This window comes from Dendrobates tinctorius, unplaced genomic scaffold (genome assembly GCF_039654945.1).
Source record: "Dendrobates tinctorius isolate UK_male_01 unplaced genomic scaffold, ASM3965494v1 ptg000040l, whole genome shotgun sequence".
Lineage (NCBI taxonomy): Eukaryota > Metazoa > Chordata > Amphibia > Anura > Dendrobatidae > Dendrobates > Dendrobates tinctorius.
In genome coordinates this window covers 20,947,370-20,965,954 of record NW_027361708.1, presented here as the reverse complement: position 1 = coordinate 20,965,954, position 18,585 = coordinate 20,947,370, and the positions used below count along the sequence as shown (strand labels likewise).

Here is an 18,585-nt window from a genome sequence, read left to right as displayed (position 1 = left end):
CTCCTATGAAGAGTGGCATCATGGGCTCCTCAAAACAACTCTCAAATGATCTGAAAACAAAGATTATTCAACATAGCTTTTCAGGGGAAGGATACAAAAAGTTGTCTCAGAGATTTAACCTGTCAGTTTCCACTGTGAGGAACATAGTAAGGAAATGGAAGAACACAGGTACAGTTCTTGTTAAGCCCAGAAGTGGCAGGCCAAGAAAAATATCAGAAAGGCAGAGAAGAAGAATGGTGAGAACAGTCAAGGACAATCCACAGACCACCTCCAAAGACCTGCAGCATCATCCTGCTGCAGATGGTGTCACTGTGCATCGGTCAACAATACAGCGCACTTTGCACAAGGAGAAGCTGTGTGGGAGAGTGATGCGAAAGAAGCCGTTTCTGCAAGCACGCCACAAATAGAGTCGCCTGAGGTATGCAAAAGCACATTTGGACAAGCCAGTTACATTTTGGAAGAAGGTCCTGTGGACTGATGAAACAAAGACTGAGTTGTTTGGTCATACAAAAAGGCGTTATGCATGGAGGCTAAAAAACACAGCATTCCAAGAAAAACACTTGCTACCCACAGTAAAATTTGGTGGAGGTTCCATCATGCTTTGGGGATGTGTGGCCAATGCCGGCACCGGGAATCTTGTTAAAGCTGAGGGTCGCATGGATTCAACTCAGTATCAGCAGATTCTTGACAATAATGTGCAAGAATCAGTGACGAAGTTGAAGTTACGCAGGGAATGGATATTTCAGCAAGACAATGATCCAAAACACTGCTCCAAATCTACTCAGTCATTCATGCAGAGGAACAATTACAATGTTCTGGAATGGCCATCCCAGTCCCCAGACCTGAATATCATTGAACATCTGTGGGATGATTTGAAGCGGGCTTTCCATGCTCGGCGACCATCAAACTTAACTGAACTGGAATTGTTTTGTAAACAGGAATGGTCACAAATACCTTCATCCAGGATCCAGGAACTCATTAATAGCTACAGGAAGCGACTAGAGGCTGTTATTTTTGCAAAAGGAGGATCTACAAAATATTAATGTCACTTTTATGTTGAGGTGCCCATACTTTTGCACCAGTCAAGTTTTGTTTAAATGCAGATTGCACATTTTCTGTTAGTACAATAAACCTCATTTGAATCCAGAAACATAACTGAGTCCATCAGTTATTGGATATATGAAACTGAAATAGCTGTTGCAAAAACTAAAATTGTTATAAAGAAAAAAGGTTAACATTAATAGGGGTGCCCAAACTTTAACATATGACTGTATCTCCACCCCCATGAAGGGTGGAGACACTGTAGATGGAAACCAAGCAGATGGGCAGTTGTATTTTAATGACCATCCACGTCATTAAGCACCGAGTGTCTCTATTTCGTTTCAACAGTCATTCTTTGCTGACAGAGTCCCTTTAAAGATGTCCATATAAGTTAGCTTGTTCGTCTTTCAACTATCTCTCCTGGCTCCCTAATACACATAAATGTCAGGTGAACATATATATTTTTTTAATGTATAGAAAGAAGTAAGGTACTGCCAGACACCTGTGACTGATTACAGTAAAATTATTGAGTTTGGGAGAATAATCAAATGTGTATAGGTCCTTACCAACGATCAAATGAATATTCAAATATTTTAGCTTTCTCTTTTTAGGATTTAACTAGGATTCTCACTCAGAATTTGGAATAGGTAGATGATAATGTTGTGAAAATGAAGATAGCTAGTGCACTGGGCAGTGTGAGGTGACAGTGAGGGACGAGGTTCGTGATGGCGGCAGGAGGAAGGACCCACTTAGGGCACTAGGGGAGTGCAGGGACTGGCTCACGTTGGAGTTCAGGAGGTGTCCCATCCCTCATTCCCTATCAGTAGGGTCTTCCTCTCCCCATTTCCATCACATTGTATGTGTCATGCTGTCGGCTGACCATCTCCCTGGTGGGATCGTTACATTCCATGACAAACATTCTTGAATTGTGTAAAACTGATTCTCATTTGCTTATCTTCATTGGATTGTGACAGTGACAATGTTGTTATTATACACTTAAGTTGACCATACATATGAGATAGTAGCATGACCCTTGTAAACTAGTTTTGATCCAGTTTGTATATTTCTTAATAGGGTGCGAGGCCTGGCAACCCCCTTACTCCTCTTATAATCTTTTTCCCTAATTATTTTGTTTGGAGACAGTTTGGAGACCCACATGCACATTAGACCATCAATGGGTTTGAACAAATTCTATTTTGTTTATGTTCTTTTAAATTGGTTTGCTAAGCCAAACAATTTGTCCATTACTAGCCAACTTTATGAGCATAAGTCATCCAAGTAGTCAGAAAGGAATATTTTTTTTTCTGACTAATTGCCCTGTGCATTGTAGAAAAAAAATATGTCCAATGTATTCAAGTACAGAATATATGCTATTAAACTATGTATATTCTAGAACATTGTTCCCTAACCTTCCTTTCCTTGAGAGCCACATTCTGATGGTCAAGAGACACAATCTGTATGAAAAAAAATTAAAAATGGGAAACAACTCAAAGAAAAGGTCTGAGGCCTTGCCCTGACTATTTATTCAGATACCAAAGTCACTTATGACTGTGGAAACTCAGGAGTTAAGTTTCCGGCATCAGAATTATTTCTGTTCCTGACAACTGCTTGTGAGTACCCAATATATAAAACAGCCAACACCCTCTGTGATGTGACCAAGGATTGATATATCTGAAACTATTCATTAAAGGGTTATCCCAACTTCACTCATTTCTGTATCAAGAGCAAGCAGCACTGGTCACATAGATTCTACAGGTATCGCTCACCGGCTCCATTCTAATGGCTGGAATTACATATATGTCCCAGTAGATATGTTTAGATGTGACGCCACCAATGACTCTCACTTCTACATCGAAATAATGTTTTAAGACTCTCCAACCGGAGTAAAACTTACAAGAAAATGAGATGCATGTTTAAAGGATTTTTCCCATTTTTCCATCTCCACCCACTCCTGCATCAGGGGGTGAACACTGCTGGTGACATATATATACAAGTATCTTTGTACTCATGGTGCCACACTCACCTCCCGATACAGAAGGAAGTGGAACCAGAAAAATAATTTGAAATTTAACCATTTAATGGTCCTTATAAGCTGTCTTCTTCCAACAAAAAAAACCTCTTACTGGAGAAGAATGTAAAAGAGGTGAGGTGTGGGGAGCAATGGGGAGTCGTGTGTGCATCTGTGATATCCATACTGAAGAGTAGCGGAGCAGGAAACGAAGTGACCATCCAATAATGAGGGAGACGGCATGGGAACAAGCTAGCAGGAGGCGAGTCACATAAATGTTAAGGGGGATGATGTCATCAGCAAGGAGGAAAAAAGGGCAGTGCCACAATGCTAAAGCCTTTTCATGTCTTCTTCTCCTCTTCTTTCTGTCAACACTTGTCTGCTCTACTCAGTGCTAATGCATGGACTTAGCTAATAGCTGTAAGTCACTACTCAGGGGCCTGTGAGCCATGTGATGGGAAACCCTGCTCTAAAGTAATAATTCTTAAGTTGAGAGTCTGGTACCAGTGTTAAGGCATCCCTCTTACCCCCAATTACTTCTACTGCTTAAGCCTTTCTCAAGCCTACCCTGTTATCTGATTAAGCACAATATTTGACCTTTTGTTTTGCTTACTCCATACTTAAATGTTATCAACAATCTAAGAGAACATGGACTTCAGCCATTGACTGGGCCCAGAAGTCAACAGCTTCACAAAAAGCTTTGGAAACCCTACTCCAGAGAACATTTACCTATATCAGTGTTTCCCATCTCCAGTCCTCAAGAGTCACCAACAGGTCATGTTTTCAGGATTTCCTTAGTATTGCCAAGGTCATAATTGCATCACCTCCACAGGCAATAATTCCATCATCTGTGCAATACTAAGGTAATCCTGAAAACATGACCTGTTGGTGGCTCTTGATGACTGGAGTTGGGAAACACTAACCTATATTATGATGTACATCTTTCTTAAGAAAAGTTTTCTTTCTCCAAGCCTTGTTTCACAAGAGAGTAATATGTGTGCATATTTATTGTTTTTTCTGCACTGTATTTTCACTGCAAGCCTCAGACTACAGACCCAAACAGATTGCATCCTAGATCCTATGAATCTGTTAGTTTGGACTGTCATCTGGACATGCCGTAGTAATTCAGATACAGAAATTCTGATGTGAAAGTTACTCTGATCCAGTACTGTTTTTAGAGTATAAAAATGCAAATTGAAGCCTTTGTGTTTTAATGGTCATAATACCAGAGATCTACACATTGTTGTTTATATCAACTCTTCATTTGTCTTCCATTGGTGGCACTTTTATATCCTGTTTAAGGAAATCCTTTGTAAGAAACCAGTCTTAACAGCTCACCGGTTGCACTCAGCATTTTGATTAACTTAACTTTTGCATTTGCTAAGTAATCTACAGCAATCTACTGTGAAAGTCTTCTCTGACATTGTGAAGAAAGTCAAGACAGACCTGAGGGTGAGGAGATGTAAATTAAGAAAACAATAGCTCTGAAACCAGTCACTTGTTCTAGCTAAATCTGCAAGACAGAGGCAATTTTCTAGCTAAATACACATTCAATGTATCAGCAACAAAAGCAGAAATGGCATCTATTTCTATTCTATGTCAGTCACACAACGCCATCATAACAAAAATAGGTAAAATAGTGCCAATGAAAATGTGTAATGCCGATAAAAGGGTTTTAAAGTATTGTCCAGCCATATACAGCTTTCCACTAAGGCAGAGACTACACAGTAGTCTTCACAGTAACTTCAGCGACAACACACGTCATATGGCCTAATATTGCCTTATGTAGCTTTCACATCTCAGGGCAATGTTAGTGAATGGGGTTGCGTTGTAAGCACAAGTTGTCACGACGACAAACAAGTCCCAAAAGTTAAACTTTTTGTTGCCTTAGTTCTTGCTTTTACTCCAACAGATGAGATATAGCAGCCAAATAACATTGATTTTAGGCCGTACACATCTTATACCCGTAGTTATTTACAAGACAAGGTGGGCTGTTTACAGTGACTGTCTGGTGAGCTGATATCAATATTTAGCCATGACATTATGTTTCCAATAGAATTTCTAGAAGCTACTAGTAGTTGACTACTGCAACCTCCTGCTCAGTGGCCTCCCCTCGAACACTCTCGCACCCCTCCAATCTATTCTAAACTCCGCTGCCCGACTAATACACCTGTCCCCCCGCTATTCCCCAGCTTCTCCCCTCTGTCAATCCCTTCACTGGCTCCCCATTGCCCAGAGACTCCAGTACAAACCCTAACCATGACATACAAAGCCATCCACAACCTGTCTCCTCCATACATCTGTGACCTTGTCTCCCGGTACTTTCCTGCACGCAACCTCCGATCCTCACAAGATCTCCTTCTCTACTCCCCTCTTATCTCCTCTTCCCACAATCGCATACAAGATTTCTCTCGCGCATCACCCCTACTCTGGAACTCTCTACCACAACATATCAGACTCTCACCTACCATTGAAACCTTCAAAAAGAGCCTGAAGACCCACCTCTTCCGACAAGCCTATAACCTGCAGTAACCACCGATCGACCAAACCGCTGCATGACCAGCTCTACCCTCGCCTACTGTATTATCACCCATCCCTTGTAGATTGTGAGCCTTCGCGGGCAGGGTCCTCTCTCCTCCTGTACCAGTTATGACTTGTATTGTTCAACATTATTGTACTTGTTTTTATGTATACCCCTCCCTACATGTAAAGCGCCATGGAATAAATGGCGCTATAACAATTAATAATAATAATAATAATAATAATAATAGTGTATGTATGAGAAAAATGGTGATCTACTACTGCACTAATTCTTGTAATAGATATTATCACAGAGTAATTGAGTAGAGCAGGAAAGCACAGCCGATAATTTCACTAACCAGCACATGCCCTCCTAATCCATTTTGAAACAGTGGGCTTGAAGGAGAACCAAAGAGGAACGCAGGTTAGGTAACTAAGTTTGCACTTTTACAAAAAAAAATATTATATAAGCCCCTTTCTCTTAAGGGGACTATGGAATTCTCATTGTATAAGCAAATTAAGAATCTACAAACAATTTTGAAACATTTGTTCTTAGAACTCTGTACTCTGACGTTCCTTCTGGACACGTAAGGGCCCCGTCACACATAGCGACTCACCAGCGATCCCGACAATGATATCAACTTGTAAGGATCGCTGGTGAGTCGCTACATGATCGCTGGTGAGCTGTGAAACAGACAGCTTCACCAGCGATCAGCACCAGCGACGCCGAAAGCGCGGCATCGCTGTGTACTTTAGTTACCAGCGTGCTGATGCAGGGAGCTGGTAACTAACGTACACATCGGGTATCTAAGGGGCGTGCGTCACTTAGAAACCCGATGTGTTCCTTGGTTACCAGCTCCCTGCATCAGCGCGCTGGTAGCTAAGGTACACAGAGGGTTTCTAAGCACAGCGCACTGCTTAGATACCCTGCGTTTACCTTAGTTACCAGCTGATCGCTGGTCTCCCGCCTGTCACACGCAGCGCTGCGTGCTGGCCAGACGGAGAACAGCGATCAAAAAAATGTCCAGGGCTTTCCAACAACGATCAGCGATACCGGCAGGGGGGCCGGTCGCTGATAGGTGTCACACGCAGCGATCTCGCTGGTCAGATCGCTGTTGCATCACAAAAATTGTGACTCAGCAGCGATTTCGCTAGCGAGATCGCTATGTGTGACGGGGGCTTTAGACTGAGTGTTATCACTCTCCATGTTAGAGTCTCAGACACTGTCAGAAATGATTGGAGTTTTAAAACGTGTAGAAACATTCGAAATTTCCAAGGGAATGTTAGCTCCAGATTTCAACTCAGTTTCCAAAGTAAAACCAGAGGAATGGTGCAATGCAGAGCTCAAAGAAAGGATGATGCCCATTCATTTTATATTTGTCTTTCTGGGCATAGGAGTATTACATTTCTAATCAATTATTAGTTACTGTACCACACATTGAGGTCATAGAATTATAGTGAATTACGGTATTTGTGTTTTGCAGATTATGTTGCTCTATTCAGTACAAAATGCCATGGATGTGATTTTCCTGTTGAAGCCGGTGATAAATTCATTGAGGCCCTTGGACACACTTGGCACGATACCTGCTTTATCTGTGCTGTGAGTACATTCATCACCAGTTAGTAGACCATATCTAAACCTTGGTAAAAATTTGATTGAACAGGGATGTTCTTCTAAAACCTGGTCTCATGAAATGATTGGTTTAAATTGAGTCAGTCAGCAGCTTGCTCTGTACAAAACCAATATTAGCACCAGGTTATAGACTTAAGTCAAACATATCCTTTCTTGACGCAAATTGAATTGTTGGCTAAATAAACATTGATTCTTTATGGAAAATAGCTCAATGAGTGTGCTTAAGTCAGGGAAGGCTCTGATCTTGTCACTATACCTTCCCCCACCCCTACCATCTCATGATGCTAGATCCACCCTTTGAAGCAACTAAATCTCTTTTTTTCTGTGAATTCCAGTGACAATATATGTGAAATGATTTTCGCTACTGCAATTTTAGTAAAGCATGTATGCACCACCCCCAAAATGTATGGTGCAGCCAGATATATGTTGTAAAATCCACCGTATGTATACCTCTTGCTAAAGACTGAAATGTAAATGGATGTTTAGAATTAACAGATTATCTTACACTCCAGCTAAAATCCAATGTACACTATGGAGACAACTCCATCACCAGAAGCAGAGTGTCTCTTTGGAGGAAACTGGACCTGAAACACTCAGCAACACCTAAAATAATAAACAGAGGCGGTATTTACCCTCCCTGGGTCCAGCGCAGGCTCCCCGCCATACTGACAGCATGCACTACCACTGGGGTCAATCACTGAACTCAGCGACTGTAAGAAGATAGCTTACATGAGCCACCAAGATTAGCGATTGCCTAGAGCAGTGATGTGTGCTGTCAACATGACATAACCGCCGCAACCAACACACTGAGACATGAGCAGAAGTGGGGAGCTGTACTGGACCCATGGAGGGAGAGTTCCTGTTTTTTATTTTAGTTATTTTAGAGGGCTTGGAGTTGATTTTCCTGAATTTTAGCTGGAGCACGGAATTAACCTTTTCTCTAACCTTTTTGCCTCACTATTGCCTTTCACTGATGAAAAAAATTATGGAAGTCCATCAAACATTTTCTGAGATGTTTTCTAGACTTTTATGACAATGAAAGGCATTTGATTGTTACTAAAATCCGTAGAATCATGCCCTCCTATTTCCTCTGGAGGACTGTAGTGCACAGCCTTAATACCAGCTCCCCAATATGCATAAAAAATGTACCTACAGTGTAACTCCAGTTCTCAGAAGATTGATCATAGTACATAGTAGTGATTATACTTTATTATAGCCCTTCCATTAGCCACATTGATCATCAGTGGTCAATGCTGTCGCCTATGATTTTACATGTAGGAATGTAAAGGGAGGGAATAATATTGATGATGGAAAAAAGGAGACAGCATAGCCTACGAGCAGTCCATGTTGCTGTTCACAACAAAATCACTAATGCAAGTGTTTAAAAAAATCAAAAGCCTGCACTATAAGGCTATGTGCACACGTGTGGAATTCCATTCCATGGGAAATATGCGAGAAAAGCACATTTTAAATTCCCTCCTATTTCCCGTGGAAAAACTAGCGATTTGCAAGCGTAATTAGCTTGCAGAATACTAGCGTTTTCAAAGCGATCTGTAGCATCGCATGGAAAACTGATGGACAGGTTGGTCACACTCACCAAACATAGTGTCTGACAACTGTGACCAACTTTTTACTATTGAGGCTGCCTATGCGACATCCATAGTAAAAAGATCTAATGTTAAAAATAATAAAAATAAAAAAACTGGTGTTATTCTCACCTTCAGGCGTCCCACGCAGCGTTCCCGATCATTGCGATGCTCCCGGCAAGTCCCGTTCCCAGTGATGCCTTGCGACAATGACCTTTGATCATGTAGTGGTCATTATCGCAAGGCATCCCTGGGAACGGGACTTGCCGGGAGCATCGCTGAGGCCTGGTGACGCTGCGAGGGATGTCGGAAGGTGAGAATATGTTGATTTTTTTATTTTAATTCTATTTTTTACAGGGAAATGGTACCCAGAGCCTGGAGGAGAATCTCCTCTCCTCCAGACCGTGGGTACCATCCGCAAATGTTCGGCTTACCTTTCGCATGGTGGGCATAGTCACATGCAGAAAGTAAGCAGAACAATGCATTCCTATGTGTGCGGATTTTCCCGCAATTCCGCACAAAGAATGAACATGCTATTTTTCCGCGATGCAATTCCGCCGCGGAAAAATCCGCAGCATTAGCACAGCATGTGTGGAATCACATAGGATTGTATGGGATGCTTTTATTTGCATTTTCGCTGCAAAATCACACGTTTAAAATCGCTGTGAAAGCGCAAAAAAACGCTACGTGTGAACACAGCCTAAGGGTTCTTTGAAAATAAGATGATTACAGGGTGTGAGAATACGTGGAGCCCTAACATTAACTGTAATCTGGTGGGAAATCTGACAGCAAGGATTAAATTCCTTAGCATCACCACCACAGGGAAAATGTATCGTTAATTCATGTCCATTAAAATCAATGAGCTATCGATTTGATACTTGGATGTGCTAGGATTTCCAGAGAGCTACTGATATAATTAGTCCTAAGTGAAGGACTCCTTTCTAATATCTTGTAGGGAACCTGATAGTTGATACATGATGCCCATGGGCAGCATATAACAGTCACTGACTTTATCAGTTCAGCCATGTATGAATGACTTTGAAACGCTGCGGGTTTCAGAGAAGAACATGCTTTAAAAGCTGCTAGGGGACCGATCCGTACCGGAGACTAGTCAAAAAGGACGGTTCTTGGCTGCTTCTTCCCATCCCCTCCCTTGGAGTGGCAGGTCTCTCCCTGCATGTGTGTATAGGGTGACACTGGTCAGTCAACTGCCAGGAACCTGCCTGTCCAACTAGTCTCTCCTGCCGGTCAGGCCTGGCAGCTTTCAAAATATATTTTTTTCTAAATTGAGCAGTGTTTCAGAGTCCAATATACCTGGCTGAGATTATACAGCTAGCGTCTGTTATATACTGTCCATGGATGGGGCTGCATACAACAGCTGTCATGTTCCCTTTAAAATGTCCAAAAAAGCGTTTCTGAAAATTAATTTAAAAAAAGCAGACAATTCTTTTGACAAACAATTTAAACTTATTGCAGCTAAAAATTGTAACTTTAACATGGTAAATTTTAAGCAATTGACAACTTATCATGAGTATCAATAACTTTCCTATATACAGTTGAGCTCAAAAGTTTACATACACTGGCGGAATTTTTACTTTCTTGGCCTTTTTTCAGAGAATATGAATGATAACACCGAAACTTTTTCTCCACTCATGGTTAGTGGTTGGGTGAAGCCATTTATTGTCAAACTACTGTGTTATCTTTTTTTAAATCATAATGACAACCCAAATCATCCAAATGACCCTGATCAAAAGTGGTGATTTTGGCCTGATATTAACAGGCACAGAAGTTGACACAAATGGGTTTGAATGGCTACTAAAGGTAACATCCTCACCTGTGACCTGTTTGCTTGTAATCAGTGTGTGTGCATAAAAGCTGAATGATTTTCTGGGATCCAGACAGACTCTTGCATCTTTCATCCAGCCACTGACGTTTCTGGATTGTGAGTCATGGGGAAAGCAAAATAATTGTCAACGGATCTGTGGGAAAAGGTAGTTGAACTGTATAAAACAGGAAAGGGATACAAAAAGATATCCAAGGAATTGATAATGCCAGTCATCAGCATTCAAACTGTGATTAACAAATGGAAAATCAGGAGCTGTGTAAAAAGAAAACCACGGTCAGGTAGACCAATAAAGAGTTCATCCACAAGTGCCAGGAAAATTATTTGGGATGAAAAGAAAAATCCACAAATAACATCAGCTGAAATACTGGACTCTCTGAAAACTAGTGGTGTGGCTGTTTCAAGATGCACAATAAGGAGGCACTTGAAGAAAAATGAGCTGCATGGTCGAGTCACCAGAAGAAAGCCATTACTGCACAAATGCCACAAAGTATCTCGCCTACAATACGCAAAACAGCACAGAGACAAGCCTCAAAACTTCTGGAACAAGGTAACTTGGAGTGATGAGACCAAAATTGAACTTTTTGGCCACAACCATAAACGTTACATTTGGAGACAGGCCTATGAGGAAAGGAACACCATTCCTACTATACAGCACGGAGGAGGATCGCTGATATTTTGGGGATGTGTGAGCTACAAAGGCTCAGGAAACTTGGTCAGAGTTGAAGGAAAGATGAATGCTGCATGTTATCAGCAAATACTGGAGGCAAATTTGCAATCATTAGCCAGGAAGCTGCGCATGGGATGTTAGGAACAATGATCCAAACCACAAGGCCAGGTCAACCTGTCATTGGCTACAGCAGAACAAAGTGAAGGTTCTAGAGTGGCCATCTCAGTCTCCTGACATCAATATCATTGGAGCCACTCTGGGGCGACCTCAAGCGTGCAGTTCATGCTAGACAGCCCAGGAATTTACAGGAACTGGAGGCTTTTTGCAAAGAAGAGTGGGCAGCTTTACCATCTGAGAAAATAAAAAATCTTATCCACAACTACCACAAAAGACTTCAAGTTGTCATTGATGTTAAAGTGGGCAATACACGGTATTAAGAAATGGGGTACGTGATCTTTTGATCAGGGTCATTTGGATGTTTTGGGTTGTAATTATGATTTAAAAAGAGAAAACACAGTAGTTTGATATTAAATGGCTTCACCCAATCACTAACCATGAGTTGAGAAATAGTTTTGGCTTTGTTATGCATAGTCTCTGAAAAAAGGCCAAGAAAGCAAAAATTCTGCTGGGATATGTAAACTTTTGAGCACAACTGTACTGTATATATATTGGCCGCAAATTAAAATACATGGAAAAAAAATGTGTTTTACTGTTTAAAAAATACTTTTTATTTTTATATTCTAGGTTTGCCATGTGAATTTGGAAGGCCAACCATTCTACTCCAAGAAGGACAAGCCTTTGTGCAAGAAACATGCCCACGCTATCAATGTCTAAAAATTCTAATTACTTGTAAAGACGGGGACAGACAACTCCCAAAAAAGTTCAAAACACCGAATTTTTACTTTAAAGCATGCTACAATGCAGCAGAAATCTAACAAGATATGAAAAAAACAACACATTAGAAATGAAATTTTAGAAACTTATGTAAACAGAAGATTATAAATAACTTAATATGTGACCATCAAAATGGGATGGTTTTTGTGATGATAGGTAGGAAAATTACCGTACATCAAAAGGGCACAAAGTCCTTGAAATAACAAGGTTTAAATAAGTTTTGTTCCTTTCATATTGTGGGCATGGTATTTGGCCTCCCTTCCCACTTTAGTATTAGTCCTTGCTGGTTTATACATTAACCTTATGCACATTGAACAAAACAACAAGCTTTCCAAGTCCCAGAGAGTAATTTGCTCATATGCAAAGCTCATAACAAAGATTAGACCATTAGTACAAAAGGATTTTATTGACACCATTTAGCCACAGGCATATGACATTCTCAGAATATCATCTTCACTAGGTGACCTTCCCAAGACGTGGGGTCCAAGAGTGATAGTGATTACATAAAATGTGTTAAACCAAGGCCTTGTATACATCCCCTGCCCAAGATATACACTATGGGGCTGCAAAAAATAGTCCTGACGCCAAAGAGGTTTATTAAATACAAGTATGTGACGAGATTATTGTTCTGATGATACTGATGTGAGATTGAACACAGAGCTACAGTCCGAGCAGAAAAATAAGCAGAGTGCCAAGCAACCAGATGTATGGTATTTTTAGAGCTGCCGTGGATAGAGGTTTAAAATAAATGAAGTGCACCCTGGCCAAAAAAGGAAGCGCTGCTCCACTGTTTATATCTGAGTCCCCCGGCACCTTCCTGAGCAGAGGGAATTAGCCAAGATACAGAATAGACTCATCCAGAAAAAAAGCCATAAAAGAAAAAAGTATCTACAAAAATAGTAGGATGTTACTGTAGAGCAATCACCCATATGTACATGTAGGATAAATGTTTAAATATTATTACGTCTTTGTGGCTTGGGATAGTGGTTACAGTGAAATACATATAACACTATTATGTATCACAATATTAAGGGTCTTACAAAAAGTATGCTAAAAGTTGAGCATATATCCTATATATACTGCAGATATATACAGCATACAGGATTATATCCATAGACATTAAGCACATATCCTATATATACTGCAGATATATACAGCATCCAAGATTATATTCATAGACATTAAGCACATATCCTATATATACTGCAGATGTATACAGCATCCAGGATTATATTCATAGCCATTAAGCACATATCCTATATATACTGCAGATATATATCCAGGATTATATCCATAGACATTGAGCATATATCCTATATATACTTCAAATATATACAGCATCCAGGATTATATCCATAGACATTGAGCATACACTACCGTTCAAAAGTTTGGGGTCACCCAGACAATTTTGTGTTTTGCATGAAAACTCATACTTTTATTAATCAGATGAGTTGCCAAATGAATTTAAAATCTAGTCCAGACATTGACAAGGTTCGAAAAAAAGATTTTTATTTGAAATAATAATTTTCTCCTTCAAACTTTGCTTTTGTCAAAGAATACTCCCTTTGTAGCAATTACAGCATTGCAGACCTTAGGCATTCTAGCAGTTAATTTGCTGAGGTAATTTGGAGAAATTTCACCCCATGCTTCCAGAAGCCCCTCCCACAAGTTGGTTTGGCTTGATGGGCACTTTTTGCGTACCATACGGTCAAGCTGCTCCCACAACAGCTCAATGGGGATGAGATCTGGTGACTGCACCGGCCACTCCATTACAGAGAGAATACCAGCTGCCTGCTTCTTCCCTAAATAGTTCTTGCATAATTTGGAGGTGTGCTTTGGGTCATTATCCTCTTGTAGGATGAAATTGGCTCCAATCAAGCGTTGTCCACAGGGTATGGCATGGCATTGCAAAATGGAGTGATAGCCTTCCTTATTCAAAATTGCTTTTACCTTGTACAAATCTCCCACTTTACCAGCACCAAAGCAACCCCAGACCATCACATTACCTCCACCATTCTTGACAGATGGCATCAAGCACTCTTCCAGCATCTTTTCAGTTGTTCTGGGTCTCACAAATGTTCTTCTGTGTGATCCAAACACCTCAAACTTGGATTCGTCTGTCCATAACACTTTTTTCAAAGCTTCCTCTGTCCAATGTCTGTGTTCATTTCCCCATATTAATATTTTCCTTTTATTAACCTGTCTCAGATATGGCTTTTTTGTCACTCTGCCCTGAAGGTCAGCATCCTGTAGTCACCTCTTCACTGTAGATGTTGACACTGGTGTTTTGCATGTAATATTTAATGAAGCTGCCAGTTGAGGACCTGTGAGGCTTCTATTTCTCAAACTACAGACTCTAATGTACTTGTCTTGTTGCTCAGTTGTGCAGCGGGGCCTCCCACTTCTCTTTCTACTCTGGTTAGAGCCTGTTTGTGCTCTCCTCTGAAAGGAGTAGTACACACCATTGTAGGAAATCTTCAGTTTCTTGGCAATTTCTCGCATGGAATAGCCTTCATTTCGAAGAACAAGAATAGACTGTCGAGTTTCACATGAAAGTTCATTTTTTCCGGCCATTTTGAGAGTTTAATGGAACCAACAAATGTAATGAAAAAGAATCAAGAAAGATCATCTCACCTCCTCTCCCATCCCACCGTGTGGATCATGCAGTGCTGCAAGTAGTATGAAGGTGAAGCAGAAGTCCAGCATGGGTGATATCCATAAAAAATAACTGGATATCTCTGGATATAAAGATGAATTTTGGACTTATGTGCTTTTAATGAAAATGGAATAAAAGTTATTTTTTATGTATATCACCCATGCTGGACTTCTGCTTCACCAACAAATGTAATGCTCCAGATTCTCAACTAGCTCAAAGGAAGGTCAGGTTTATAGCTTCCCTAATCAGCCAAACTGTTTTCAGCTGTGCTACCATACTTGCACAAGGGTTTTCAAGGGTATTCTAATCATCCATTAGCCTCCTTACACAGTTAGCAAACACAAAGTACCATAAGAACACTGGAGTGATGGTTGTTGGAAATGGGCCTCTATACACCTATGAAGAAATTGCATTACAAACCAGATGTTTGCAGCTAGAATAGTCATTTACCACATTTACAATGTATAGAGTGTATTTCTGAATCATTTAATGTTAGCTTCATTGGAAAAAACTGTGCTTTTCTTTCAAAAATAAGGAAATTTCAAAGTGACCCTAAACTTTTGAACAGTAGTGTACACCTTATATGTACTGCTGATATATACAGTATCCAGGATATCCATAAACATTGAGCATATACCTTTTATATACTGCAGATATACACAGCATCCAGGATTATATCCATAGACATTGAGCATATACCCTATATATACTGCAGATATGTACAATATTCAGGATTATATCCATAGACATTGAGCATATACCCTATATATACTGCAGATATATACAGTATCCAGGATTATATCCATAGACATTGAGCATATAACCTTTATATACTGCAGATATATACAGTATCCAGATTAGATCCATAGACATTGAGCATATACCCTTTATATATTGCAGATATATACAGTAAACAGGATTATATCCATAGACATTGAGCATATACCCTTTATATATTGCAGATATATACAGTATCCAGGATTATATCCATAGACATTGAGCATATACCCTTTATATACTGCAGATATATACAGTATCCAGATTAGATCCATAGACATTGAGCATATACCCTTTATATATTGCAGATATATACAGTATCCAGGATTATATCCATAGACATTGAGCATATACCCTATATATACTGCAGATATATACAGTATCCAGATTAGATCCATAGACATTGAGCATATACCCTTTATATATTGCAGATATATACAGTATCCAGGATTATATCCATAGACATTGAGCATATACCCTTTATATATTGCAGATATATACAGTATTCAGGATTTTATCCATAGACACTGAGCATATGCCATTTATATGCTGCAGATACTGTATATACAGCATCCAGGATTATATCCATGGACAATCCCCTAGAAGCCTAGATATTTACACATGGTAATGATAGAGCAAAGTGTTTAGTACTGAAGTGTGGAAATAATGCAAGTATACATATGAGAGGAATGAATGGCAGAAAGATTGTAATACTGAAATGGAATTAGTCACGTGTGATGGCGCTAGTAGCTCTAAGCTCTATGTTTTACAGAATGAGCTTGCATTGCAAAGACTGCAATCACCTGAGCATTCATGACATAAATGTCTACATTTTTTATATTTACCAGGAGCATAAAAATGGGTCCAGAGTGTTGGGGAGTCATGTATAGGTGGGTCATTCTACAGGGGCAGACATACATGGGCAGACATACCATTGGTGCTACCTGCGCAGCTGCACATGTACCCAAGAGGTAATGGCATACACTTCTACCATCAAAGCAGCTGAATTGTGCATTATGAGCTACTGGATTGCAAAGGGCCCATATACTGTTCTTACACAGAGGCTCTCTTCTTTTAGGTCCACTCATGGGACACTGTATGTAGGCGCAATCTGGCCTTCAGGGGAACAGGCGAATCTCTCATTGGGCCGTTATGCACGCGTGGACCCTCAACCCTCTCTATGAGCAGCAGTTGGCCCAATATACTTGGTTCACTACATACATACAAAGTACAAAGGAAGTATCTCATCATTCATTCAATAAACTATCTAGCTTATTATTATATTGAAGCATATACACATTTGACAATGAGGATAATGTAATATTTGCATGTGGCTGAAGAGTGCCCCCAAAGAGTCAGTTGAGCTCTTGACACCCCAGCAAACACTGACTATGTCTGCTTAGGGTCCCCAAAGCTTTTTAGTGCCAATCTAGAACAAATTGAGGTTTATGCTAAATTCTAAAAACGAATTGCATCGAGCCACGAACTGTCCTATCCCAGGATGTATGTTGATCAAATGCTCTATAGCGAAGAGGGGACCTCATTCACATGATTTTCACGAGGCACCTCTCCGCTTTTTTTTTAATAAACAGCAGATGGTGATTGCATATACATTGCTTGCTTGTCAATTTTATAATAGACACTATAATTTAACCTATTTATAGGCATTTCTTTATAAAGTATATAGAATGATTTTCTAGTGACGGTGACGGCTAGTTAGTATTTAGAATCTCCACTCTATAGCGAGCACACATAGTCTTGCTTTTTAGTGTTTACACTGTATTTCGATTCAGGTTATGGGGAGGAAAGCACGGTTGGATTTTTTAAATTCCAACAAACATGAGAAATCTGTTTTTTTGAAAACTGCTTTCACAATGATTAGTTTTTATTAATTTTAATTATTTTAATATGATTAGTTTTTATTAATTTTAATTATTTTAATTTACTAGCTGGTTTGAGTGTCATTTGAAGTTTAATGGGTGTGCACTGCAATGCATAGTAATACCTAGGTAAGCTATATGAGTAGTTTATCCTAGTAGCAAAATCATGCCAGACGTCGTCAGAGCTGACCAGGTTTAATTCTGGAACTGCGAACGACTCCACTCATCTGTCAAAGACGATAATTAAGTTGCAAAAACAAGAAATTGATTAGAAGCATTTTCTGGATCTTGCTGCTAGAAATTACGCATGTAGTTTAGACCAAAGGATTGATGAAGTAGTTAGGCTTTGACATTGGCTGCCTTGGATTTTCCAAGACAGTTTAGATTTGTTATATTTTTTTTGTAGTTTGTTGCTATACTAATAAAACAATTGTATCTGCAAAAAACTGATGATGACTGTTACATAAATATATATACAAGAGAAGATGCACAATGAGTGCCTGTTAGTGAACAGAGATAGAGAATTTAAGATTGTGAAAAATATTTTTGTGATTTATTTATGTGTGTGCAAATTATTTAGTAGATTTAGAGTTGGGGATAACATGCGAGAATGACATTTCTAATTTAAATACTTAGGAGATAAAGGCAGTGTTCTCATCAGATGTAGAGTGCAGGCCGTGAGTAAAGGTACTGTCACACTTAGCGATGTACCAGCGATCCCGACCAGCGATATGACGCGGTCAGGATCGCTGGTACATCGCTAAGTGGTCGCTAGTGAGCTGCCACATAGGCAGATCTCACTAGCGACATCGCTGGGGACGGGGATCGCTACTTACCTGTCACACCAGGTGATCCTGCGTCCTCCCGCCCGGCTCCACGCGTCGCTCGTCCTCACAGCAGGAAGCGCCACAGGAAGCTGACGATGAGAAACAGTCCTGAACGTTCTCGCGCGATCAGCGATAACCAGCGGGGGAGCGGGTCGCTGGTAAGTAACAGACACAGAGATATCGCTAGCAATATCGCTATAACGTCACTAGTTATAGCGATATTGCTAGCGATATCTCTTAGTGTGACATG

The 18,585-nt window shown here is 40.1% G+C and overlaps 1 protein-coding gene across 1 annotated transcript in view; it reads left to right on the top strand.

The window, feature by feature from the left end:
- Nucleotides 1–18,162, top strand: part of LDB3 (LIM domain binding 3) — a 263,258-nt gene extending 245,096 nt beyond the window's left edge. Inside the window, exons 14-15 of the mRNA XM_073574869.1 lie at nt 7,054–7,169; nt 12,046–18,162. Coding sequence (XP_073430970.1) covers nt 7,054–7,169; nt 12,046–12,135 — 206 coding nt within the window. The 3' untranslated portion in view covers nt 12,136–18,162. The remainder of the gene's footprint in view (nt 1–7,053; nt 7,170–12,045) is intronic.
- The last annotated feature ends 423 nt before the right edge of the window (nt 18,163–18,585 follow it).